Genomic DNA, 12,364 nt, shown 5'->3' with positions numbered 1-12,364 from the left:
ATGCATGTTCTTTTTAACTATGCTGACTAAAGATAATTAGGTCAAATAAACGTGTTAAAGTATGCAACCTCGCGGTTGTAAAAGGGATTAACGTTGGTGGGTCCCGCGACCTGATTCTGAGAGGACGGCCTCGGCGCAAGGACGCGCGTGACGTGACAGCCGCGACGATCTCGGTCAGGATGACGTTCCGCGCATTACCGCGGTTTTCCGAGATGGACATTTCGCGACATTTCGACCGCAATGGCTCTTCGAGGGCTAACATATGTAGTAGTATTCATACGAGACCAACGGAATCCGATAATCGAACGATACGCGCATAGAGAAAGAGGGAGAGAGAGAGAGAGAGAAATAGATAGATGACACACGCGCTAAAACCGCGCGGATCGACCGATTCACAGAGTTAGCAGACATTCTCGACTGACCTGATTCTCCGAGTTAAGCAGCTTGAGTTGTTCATTGATGAGACTATATTTGGTGCTCTCCTCTTTGCGCAGCGCTCGTTCCTTCTTCAATTCCGGGCTCCAAAACGTCTTGATGCTGTGCATCGAACTGCCAAGTTTCTGGTTCGTCAGCTCGAGTTCCTTCTTCAGGTTGCCAAGCTCGCGCTGCAGATCGTTGTTCTGATGTTGAAGCTCGCCGATGTAGCCGCCGCTGTCGCGCAGCATGTGCGGATTCGGGCTCTGGCGCGCCGACCTGGAGCCGTAAAGCTCATCCTCGAGGTACAGACCGCGATCGCGACTACGCTCGCGACTCGGCTCGCGTATCGGCACGAATTCGCGATCATGATCGAGGACGCCGGCGGAGGCACGGTCGAGGCTGGTGTAACGCGCTACCATGCCCGCCGAGCTGGACATGGCGGGTCTCGAGGCGCTTCTGGATCGGTGATGTCCGCCCCCACCGCCCCCGGTCGACATACTCCTACCCCTCTCCTCGAGCATCACGGGACTGCCGAGGTCCTCGTCGCGGGAGTAGTACGGGCTGCCCAGCTGATGGTGATGGTAGCTGCCGAAACCGAGGTGCTCGGGCGAGTTGTTGCCGCTTCGTGTACCCCGTTGCTTGCGACCCCCCAGCGGACTGCCACGACCGCTCGCATAACTACGCGACGGACTACGGTCGACGGTCGGCAGTTCGCCTACGCGACGACCGCTGCGTGGCGAGCGAGTGCCACCACCGGGACCTACTACGCCACTGCTCGAGTATGGGTCCCGTGACATTATACGAGAAACCCGTACTACGCGAACCCGTACCCTGCTCCTCTTCTCTTTCTCGTTGTTGTTACCGCAAGATCGTCTCGAGTCAGTGTCGTCTCGTTAGTGTCTCGTCAGTACAGTCACTTCTTCCTCTCTTTCTTGCTTCCTTCCTTCTTCTCGAGCGTTTCTTCCGTTTTCGCGATCCGCTTTGTGCGATTAAATTAACCTTCCGTGATTTTTTCTCTTTCTTTCTCGGCAGTGCTCGTTTCTCGACAGAATTCGATTATCACCAGATCTCTAATCTCGTACCCTCTTCATCATACCTCGCGGCCGGTCCCCTCGTCTCTCTCGCACATTTTTACGCTCATGTCAGCCCGCAATGGGTGATCCGGTTAATGAGCGTTTTCCCGTTCGACGGGACGTCCGTCCGTCTATCCGAGAATTCAGTTAGGGTAATAATCGGAGGATGGAAGCGTGCGGCTCCAATTTCGACGATCGCCTCCTTTCGGGCGACTCGATCTTCGCTTCGTTTCCAGCTTCGTGCTGCAGCATCCGGTTATGGCCGATGACGGTGTCGACGATGCGCTTCCGGTCTCTCGGTGTCTTCGTGATCTTCGACGCCAAGACGCGGACACGGTAATAGTGTGTCCCGGGATGACGCGCGAGGATGTTTCTATTCTACATGCGATAGCGCGTTCGCGAACGACGAGCATTGACGAGGTGGACGTGATCGGTCCTCGTCTTTATTCGCGTCGCGGGACAGTTTTATTTTTTTTTCTCCTCGAGTATCGCCGATGTCAACGAAGACCGTCGGTTCGGTCCCTTCTTTGCCGGTCAATCGACCTCATCTTCCCGTCGCGACGATGATCCTCCGCCCGATCGATCTTCTCTCCACCCACGCCACTGCCACCACCTCTCCTCACCGAGTACAACTTCCGCGTTTCTGGCCGGCGTACTACTACTAGCGAATAGTACTACTACGCGCGTGGATCACTTCGTACTCGGCGGCGGCGTACGGCGAGGTCACGACCCTCGTCAGCTCGAGGATCGATCTTTGACCTTCTTTCGATGGCGTAGCCCATCGAGCGAGGGCGAATAGAGATCGAGGGGGAGAGAGAGAGAAAGAGAGACAGTCGACTCCCTCTTTTCCCGTCTTCCTGTTTTCCCGAGCCGACGCAATGCAAACGAACGAACGAACCCTCTCTCGCGTGTCCTCTCCCGTTCCCTCTTCCGGTCTCTCTCGCTCTCTCCCTCGGCCTCAGGTCACGACGCTCCGAATCCAAGAACCGCCCTTTCGTGAGCGAGCCAAGTCGACGAACCGAGCCGATTACGTTCCCTTTCTCGCGGACCCCGTTCCACCCTCGTGTGCCAGCTTCCGCGCCTGCGTGCGTACTACACGCGCGTATGTCGTTTTCGTACGTCGCGTGCGTTCGTCGTCGGCGCACCGCGCACTCACACTCTTTCACAGGAGAAGATATATATCGCCCCCTGTCTCTCGCCTACTCTCTCTCTCTCTCTCTCTCTCTCTCTCTCTCTATGCGTCGCGCACCGGCGTCCCCCGTTTTGCGAAACCAGCGCCTAAGGTCCCTTCTTATCGATTTCACTCTCTCACTTCTTTCCTCCTCTCTCTTTTTTCCGATCCCGTCGTCCTCGTCTCGCCGCTCGCGCCTCGTGGACGATGCCCGACGTGGCTCCACTCGACTCCGGGTGAAACGCGACGGCGACGCGAGACGAACGGCAAATCAACCCCCGCGACCGACCCACCGACCCACCGACCGACCGACCAACCGATCCAACCGACCAACCGCACTACACTATCCACCGTCCACTACCGGAGCACAGCCACTTCCGTGCACTGACGCCGCACCGACACCGCCGTCGTTACCGCCACCGGCGTTCGCCACCCTCGCGCTTACCCACCCTCTCTATGTCTTTTTCCCTCTCCCTCTCGATCTCTCTATCGTTCGCGCAGTCGAACACGGGCCAGCCACCTCACACGTATACACACACGTATGTACCCTCGCGATTGCGCGAGCCCAAGATTACTCCCCCGTTTGGCGACGCGTTTATGTGTGTATGGGTTACCGGCCACCACCGAAAGTCGCGGAAGAGACGAGGAGGAACTTTGGCATGGCGCGCGATGGATACGCGCGCACTGACAGAGTACTCTAATACTAGCCGGCAATTGCACGAGAGAGGCCACCCTTTACCTACCACCACCATCAGTATCATCACCATTACCAACCACCGCCACAACTACCACCACTACTAGTACGACTGCCGGCTTTGCCATCATTGGCGCCATCTTCGTAGAAACGTCACCGCGAGTCATGTCCCTATCTCCGCGAATATATTCTACATATAACGTCGCTATCATTATCATACTAGGCATACATACGTACGCATATGTGTGTGTGTATATGTATATACATAGATATCAGGGGATCGAGGTAAAAGCGTTGGCATCACCGATAGACGTCGTGAATGCCACCTCGAGGCGTATCACCTGCTCAATTTTTTTCTGTAAAATTCTCCCCTCCCCTTTTCCAATTGCACCCTCTCATTCCATTGATCACTCCTGACTACCCTACCGATGGCGCGACGTTCTCTATGGTGGCCGCCCCACCTTCGGGGTGGTTTTCCAACGCGCAGATGCACGCGCGGATCTGTGCGTGGTCGAAAATGCAGGATACCATGCAACTACACGATGCCACTAGATGGCAAACTTTGGAAAGGAATTTCCGAATTTTTAGAATTTTCCAACGTCAGTATTAAGGGAAAATAATAAATTAAATTAAAATAATTAACATTGAAAAAATCTTTAAAATAATTTGATTAATATTGCGAAGAAATTTGCTTGGTCTACACTTTTACAAACTTTTACTAAGATAAATTGACGACAAATCTTTTTTCAATATTTAAAAAATAATATTAGCAATGCATGGATCTGTAAAATATGATGTATGACTAAGTAAATTTATGTTTTATCATAAAATACATATTTGTAAAAATTATTTTAAAGAATACATACACGAATTATTTAATGTAGTTTTAAAAGAGCAGATTGTATGTGTGTGATATTAATGATTAAATATTAATTTATCATACAATCAATATTTCCTTTTTTTGAATATTGCTATATATATCATAATATTATAAAACTACCATATTTTATAAAATTTTTAATTTAATATTCAAGAAATGTTTATTAAACGTGCTTTAAGAAATATATGAAATGCCAACTTTTATTGAAGTAATTTTAATCAGATTTGTTATCGCATGTTGCTGCAGTAATTTTTAATGAAAATGGTTTCATGTAGAAAGCGTTACCGAAACGGAAGCCTCTCTAGGGCGCTTTGACCCCGTAGTCCAACCCTGAATGCACGTTCATTTGGATTTTCTTCTCCCTTCGCCCCCTGACAACCGTCGACCCGGCGTACGAGAGTCGCAATCAATGAAGCTACGATTCACCGAGCAGTAGCGTATCATGACAGAATTAGATTAAGGCAGTCTCTCTGACGTAATAAAAGTAGTACTAGTATAGAATTATGATACGAGTTGTTACTACTTGGAAAAAAGATTTACGATATATTGCGTGGTCAATTAACACTTGTTTCCGTTTGCCCATTAGCATGTTAATTCATAGTCTTTTATCTTGTGCCAATTGTATCTATAAATCTAGTAACTAAAATTACGATTTGTTTTGCAATACGTTTGCAATTAATAATTAAAAGACATATAAAAATATAACAAATTTTCTTTATTGATTTAAAGACAAAGAGAGGGGAAGAGAGATCAAAGGTTATATATATTTTCTTATAGCAATTTTCTAATTTATTAATATTGTATACTTTCTCAGTAAGAATATTTTTTTTTATTTGCATCTATGCATTAAAATCACCAAAATTCTAAAATGAGTTATTGAATTTAGAGAATTAACTTGGATTTACTGAAAAAAAATTACAGATAAACAGCGAAATGCATATTCAACAAATGTGTAATCAAAGTTCATGATATTAATAACATGACATTATAATTGCCATATCAAAGTGTTCTGTCCATGAGTACTTAATAAATGTAGTTTCATATTACGTGCGTTTTGCTCTGAATGTGATTGTTTTCGTGATTATATGTCATTATAGTCATTTGCCTATAGAATCTTCTATTTTCATCGCACTTCGAAGAAGAAAATTAATCGATTCACTTGATAAAATATAAACATTGAATAAATATAAACATAAAGTTAGAGATGAGCCGTAATTTCTGATTTTTTTCATATCTTATACTACTCTTATTTTACTTTTATTATCGAATATATATATAATTGCAACTAATCCATCGAATTGATTCACATTTTCTAGATACGGAAGAATTATGTAAAGGATTAATTAAACATTTTTGTGTAATGTATGATATTAAATGAAAAAATTATAAAATCAGTAAAATGATTATGAATATTATCGAATAATTGATCGCTATATCTAAATAATAATAATTTATCGACGTCGATGTCGGAGCAATCATGAAACCATTGACCTTTGCACTTGACTGTTTGTAGCTTTCTGTTAAATCTTTTGATAGTGACACAGTTGTGATAAAGCGATCTTCTTGTCCACAAGATATTCAATATCACTTATAAATAATATACGCGATCGATAAACTATCAAATTTTTCTACAAATAGAACGTTTAATAAGCAAAACAAATTTTATGATGCGTTTAAAGATATGATATCTAACAAACAATGTATTACGTATGTTGTATGTTTGTAATGTTTTTTAAAATAAATAGATTTAAAAAATACGCTTTTTATCATACCATTATTGAAAATTTTATTGAAAAATAGTATAAGATATTATCAACATAAATATATTTAAAGATAATTAATCGATATTTATTTTAAAAAATTATATTGAATAATATAATAAACATGATAAAAGATTAGGCAAACATAGATAGAATTCAAGATTAAAGATTTTTAAAGATAAGCTTTATTTTTAAAGATAAGCTTTATGTTGTTAATACAATAATATGTCGCAGTAACTTAAGAGTGTTTTTGTTAATATTTATGTAATCTTATCGTGTTATTATTTTCATAATAATGTTAAAAAATATCAATGAAAAATTACTTTGACAAATGTATTAATAAATTTTTTTTAAATCCTGTGTAATTTTTATTTGACATAAAAAATAGATTGATTTAATATGTGTGTGTATGTATACATGTGTGTATGAAGATAAATAAAAACAAAATATCAACTTCAAGATTAGTCCATATTTGACAGCTTTCTATCGATATTTCCATAAAAACATGTTAGTGTACATTTTTTGAACTAATTTAGTCAGTGCAGGAATAACAAGCAGACCTCATAAAACCATTTTAACCTTATTAATAAATAAATACATATATTATTCGCTTATCTATTAATGATAATTATTCAAAAATAACGAAGAAATACAGAGATAAATTGAGTCTTTTATCTAACTGATATGCATAGCATAATCACAGAACAATACGAATATCAAAAGTATTATCAAATATCAAAATAAAAATATATAAAAGACTCAAAAATTTGAGAATTGAAAAATTGTTCTAATTTTTTCATCAATCTCTTCACGAGTTAGGAAATTAGGATGATGAAAGATTAATTGGTGCATTGTCAAATGTAGACGTATACATAGTATACATGTACAAGATTTTTCGAAAATGTGCAGCCAAAGATTTAAGGATAAATGGAGATCGCAGCGATCAAACGAAGACTGGTTATTCCCACTTGACCGTGAAGCTCTCTCAGGGACCAAAGTGATAAAACTTAAGTGGCGCAGGCTAAGGTCGTTACCACTATCATGCATACATGCGTACGGTTCTGCAGCATCCTGCGATCGTCAGTAGACGATGACCACTCGGTGGCGTCACATCGTTTCTCGATCGTGCACCTAAATTGCTTTCCCCGACGCGAGACGAACATGTGGAGTCGCGCGATCTTTCTGATCCTGGTGACTGCCGCGCCCTGGGTGGCCTGCTTGTGGCATGCGGACGCGGGTCCATGGTTTGAAGCCACGAAAGGCGAAGTCTGGCCCATGCCAAATTCGCGCGTGGTAAAAGAAGACTTCTATCTATTGCGACCATCGAACTTTGATATTCGAGTGAGTTTTATTTTTGGTCTTTTTTAATATACTTTATCTTTCATCCAATACAGAGAATAAACTCTTAATCAACTCAGATCTTTTTATATCTTCATAAAATTAGAAGATTTGACAATATTTTGTCATTTTCAACTTTATCGTATTTTCGCGACAATAAAATAGCGTGCTATTTGCATATACTCGCGAAGCGGTCGTTTTTTAATAAAATTATTTTCGTGGGATTTTTAAAGGCGGAAAGTTTTAATAGAACTCCAATCGATTTATAGTAATCATTTTATAGGTTTTATAGTAGTAATTGTTTTGGCTTCTGTGATTTGTCTTCTCTTTTATTTTACTTCTTCAACATTGTATATCTTTTTTATTATTGTTATATATTTCCAAATAATATGAAAAAAATTTTATTCTCTCTTTAAAGTTTCTATTCATTATTTTACATGCTTTTTGGAATTTTATAAAAATATTCTGACTTTGTCTCGTTTTAAGTAACACTAATTTTCGCAAAGGTAAATGGCGAGACATGCGATATAATAACCGAGGCGATTGAACGGTACATGAGAATCATCTTGACGGAAGCAAGGATAGCGAGGTTAGTCACGGAAGGGCAGCCAAGAACATCCGTTCGGGATGATCCCCATTTTAAAGGCACTCTTGAAGCCCTAAGCATCCGCCTTTTGCAACCTTGCGAACAGAATGGCGATCATTGGCCACATTTGTACATGAATGAATCTTGTAAGTTTATATTTACTATATAATTATATTAAACATAATCTTTTTAATTTTATTAATTTGTATGATAAGTAATTATATTGGTTAAATTGTAGAAAATGTTTAATATTTTATGGGCATTTTAAAAACAGATAAATTTGATTGCTTAATTGTTGAATAAATAACTGAAGAAAAATCTGCAAAAATCTCCTTTTGTACTATGTATTAATTCATGATTCGAATGAATGTTCCGTGTGCAGCAACCAGTGAGGTTGTTCGCTTTGCATGTGCAGTGTGCATTACAAAGTAATAGTGCACCAACAAATTAATTGAATGATGCCAGTGCAGTTCACTCGTAGCTTCGACCTAACATTCGCAGACTTATGTCGATAACGGGCTTGCATGTGCGCAAATTAAATTTTTTCGGCTTTTAATAACGTCTCCTCTTATCAACACGATGTTAAACCGATTTAACATTGATTCGGTGATTCCTGAAAGTTTGTGTGTATTACACAGTACATTGACTGACAAACAAACGATGAATAGTAATGAGCAAACGGTAAAAAGCCGTTAAATTGTAAAACTCCGGTAAAAATAGAAATCATATATTTATTTTTTTGTATTGAGTATAATCTTAATTGATTTTAATTGCTTAGTTATTATTTGTTTTATATGCTTTAATTATAAATAATTTTTAATCATTTTTTTTGTATTTTAAAGAGTTACAGGAAATATTTATACTGAAAAAAATATAATATTCTTATTCATATACTTGAAAATTACAAAATGTACAAATTTATATATTTTTATATTTGTGTGTAAAGTTTATAACAATTAATAAATAATAATAAATTTAATAGTTTTCTTAATTTAGTTTTCTCTTGTGCTCTATGGATGTAACTGAAATTTTTGAAACTTCGTCACTTCAATCTTCGAAACTGATTGTAGAGAGAATTACATTTAATTTAGTTAGATTAAACAAAAACGATTCCGCGTGGCGCGCGTATCAAACACGTGTAACAATTTCCAGCGAATTGTGCAATAATAGTGTAATCAGCAAAACGATTGAAACGAGGACGCATAATAAGACAACTTTAAATTGTTTCCTAGTTTCTCTCTCTTATCGCGCGGAATTAAATGACGTAAGTCATAATGATGTAAAGTCATGACCAGTGATTAGTGAGCGAGAATTCTACGATTTTATTTGTATTTTTCTTCACGCGGTTTAATACATTTTTCACAGATAAACTCGAGATAAATGAAACATCATCAGTCGCTGTTCTCCGAGCCGAAGCCGTCTGGGGAATCCTTCGAGGCCTTGAGACTTTCTCACAAATATTGGCACCATCCGGTGGCCCGAGCGTAAATATTTAAATATTTATCATTCTTCATCATAAGTAATATACAAAGGTGTAAAATATTCTAAATTCGATTTTAATATATATGCATGTAATTGTAAATAATTTGTTGAAAAAAAAAAAATAATTTTCAGGATGCAGCGTTTATAATCTATTATTTTTATCAATTTATCAATTCTCTTCTTTTTTCTTTCTGTACAGATAATTCGCGTTTGTATTGAATTAGTTTAAATAAAAGTCATGAATTTAATTGTATGTTACAGTTGAAAGTAAAATGCCAGACTATCGTGGATGAACCGAAACTGCCGCACCGCGGTCTTTTACTGGATACCTCTCGCCATTATTTACCCCTGTCTGACATTCTATTGACACTGGACGCTATGTCATACAACAAATTGAATGTTCTTCATTGGCATATCGTCGACGATAATAGCTTCCCATATCAAAGCACCAGGTATCCTGATCTATCCGCTAAAGGCGCTTACCATCAAACCATGATCTATACGCCTAACGACGTACAGAAAGTCGTCGATTATGCAAGATTACGAGGGATTCGAGTGATGCCCGAATTCGACACACCTGGACATACTAGATCGTGGGGTTTGGCTCACCCGGAATTACTAACCATATGTTACGGTAAATAAAATGAAATAATAATTTGTGTCAATCGTGATATTTTTAGTACAAGTCTGTTGACAGATAAGCGATAGTTTAGATGTATATATTTTTATTTTGTATTCTTTTTTATTAAATATTATTAATACTGAACTCGAATAAGATGGAAGAATCAGCTGTTAAATCTATTAATATCATCTTCGATAAATTATATAAATTAATTAATAAGTTTGTATATCCGTCAGACTCTTCCAGGAAACCGAACGGTAAATTAGGTCCGATGAACCCGACGAATCTGGCGTTATACGACTTTATACGAAATTTGTTCTCCGAGATCGTGCAAGTGTTCCCGGATCAATATCTCCACCTGGGTGGTGACGAAGTACCCTTCGATTGCTGGGGCAGCAATCCGGAAATTGGCGACTACATGAAAGCGCACAATATGTCCAACAGATACGAGCTGCTCGAAAACCAATACATAGCCAAGATACTCGCGATCAGCAAATCGTTGGATGCCAATACTATCGTATGGCAAGAAGTGAGTGTGTTTTTCTTGCAATCTTTCTTACTTTTTTTACAACTAATAATTGAATACCTGTACCGTATAATTATTATTACATATTAAAGTTTCACTTTTAAATTATTTTATTATATACGCAAATTACACAACTTATAGGTTTTCGATAATGGCGTCGTCCTACCCACAACTACGGTAGTGCATGTTTGGAAAATACCGAGTTGGCAAAAGGAGCTCGAGAGAGTGACGATCGCAGGACATCCGGTCTTGCTATCATCTTGCTGGTATTTGGATCACCTCGCTAGTGGCGGCGATTGGGAGAAGTATTACAATTGCAATCCCTTTGACTTTGCTAATGCGGCCAATGCCACTCATTTAATGCTCGGCGGCGAAGCCTGCATGTGGGCAGAATTTGTCAACAAGTGAGTATATCTACTCTCTAGGTTTTTAACAGCGCTTGTATACAAAAATCTATGAATAGATCTTATGAATAAGTAGTTAATTGGACGATATTAGCGAAAATAATCTTGCATTTTACTTTTACAACTACCGTAACGTGCTATTAAAGTTAAGATTTTCAGTTAAATTAACAAGAATTTATAAATAATTCTATATAATATTAACAAAAGATCAAAAAATTTATATTACAATAAACACAAATTTTATAAATGGTCCAAATGATATAATATTACTATATAATATTACTTTTTATATGAAAATAATCTTCCTAATGATTTACGACAACACATTAGCAACAAAATAAAGTGTAGATAGTTCTTTATTTGATCTTTGAGATGAAAGAAAATGTACGTCGAGCTTTCTTGTCTAGCCGCTGTTTATTTTTAGAAATAATGTGCACTCGAGAATCTGGCCACGTGCGAGCGCGGCAGCTGAACGTTTATGGAGTTTCAACAAGCAAGAAAATAATGTTGCCGCTAAACGTCTAGAAGAGCATGCCTGCCGTATGAATAGACGCGGTATTCCCGCCCAGCCACCGAATGGACCAGGATTCTGCGTGACGTAGTCGGTTCCCTATCAATCTAACGCCCTGTTTAATTCATGTATTATACATATTAATCTCTCGTAACGAGATATACAAACCATCATTTTGCGCTCACTCATTCATCGCGGTATTACGTAAAAACATGTATTTCATAATAAATATAGGTTGAATAATATGTATGTGAATTTTTACTTTTTTTTTACCACATAAAATTACATGAATTTAGTAGCGATATTCACAAACACATGTATTAATAATAATAATAATTAAGAAAAAAAATTTCTATAAATAAATAAGCGTTGAAAGATAATTATAATAAACTATAAATTTGAAACATATTCACAAACACATGTATTAATGATAATAATTAAGAAAAAATTCTATAAATAAATAATCGCTGAAAGATAATTATAATAAACTATAAATTTGAAACATGCAATTGTATTCTATTATATGTTTAATGTAAAGTTATTTTGCATATTTTTAAAAAGTATGCAAATTTTATTAAATAAAATTTGATTATTTGATCTTAATGTAACAATAACGAAATATCTAAACCACATTTGTATTATCTCTTGCTTACGTTACATCTATTTATTATTCCAGCCCAGCAGTGTCAAAATCATTATCTATTGTTGAATGCAGATATTGCGACAAAGATACGGCGTTGCTTTTGTTAAAAGCCTTTTAATCGAACTCGCGAACCATTACTGGAATGTATCAGCTGAATGTGTATCGAGAGCATTGTCGAAGCTGAACATGCGGTGATAGTTCATCCTCTATAAAAGAAATCCTTTTATCTAAAGGCAAACATTTATGAGGAAATTGAT

The 12,364-nt window shown here is 38.6% G+C and overlaps 2 protein-coding genes across 12 annotated transcripts in view; one reads left to right on the top strand and one right to left on the bottom strand.

Annotated features, from left to right (window-relative positions):
• Brp (ELKS/RAB6-interacting/CAST family member bruchpilot) overlaps positions 1-3,797 on the bottom strand; it is a 74,755-nt gene extending 70,958 nt beyond the window's left edge. For 2 of the 11 annotated variants that reach the window (XM_083102236.1, XM_083102237.1), the window contains exon 1: positions 423-3,769. In XM_083102236.1, the coding sequence (XP_082958362.1) occupies positions 423-1,214 (792 nt within the window). In that variant the 5' untranslated portion in view covers positions 1,215-3,769. Of the gene's footprint in view, positions 1-422 lie in introns of all 11 variants that reach the window. The other 9 variants (XM_083102241.1, XM_083102242.1, XM_083102243.1 and 6 more) reach the window with 7 other exon arrangements.
• Positions 3,798-7,064: 3,267 nt separating this feature from the next.
• On the top strand, positions 7,065-11,709 carry LOC145973075 (beta-hexosaminidase subunit beta). The gene is made up of 7 exons (XM_083102250.1): positions 7,065-7,336; positions 7,840-8,065; positions 9,285-9,403; positions 9,663-10,035; positions 10,260-10,552; positions 10,691-10,953; positions 11,378-11,709. The coding sequence occupies exons 1-7, from the start codon at positions 7,157-7,159 to the stop codon at positions 11,553-11,555; spliced, it is 1,632 nt and encodes a 543-aa protein (XP_082958376.1). The 5' UTR covers positions 7,065-7,156; the 3' UTR covers positions 11,556-11,709.
• Positions 11,710-12,364: the final 655 nt, after the last annotated feature.

Source organism: Camponotus vicinus, unplaced genomic scaffold (genome assembly GCF_025532165.1).
Source record: "Camponotus vicinus isolate PSW18456_S1 unplaced genomic scaffold, iyCamVici1.0 SCAF_6, whole genome shotgun sequence".
NCBI classification, from domain to species: Eukaryota; Metazoa; Arthropoda; class Insecta; order Hymenoptera; family Formicidae; genus Camponotus; species Camponotus vicinus.
Note: the sequence above shows the minus strand (reverse complement) of the source record. Positions and strands in the feature narration are given on the sequence as shown.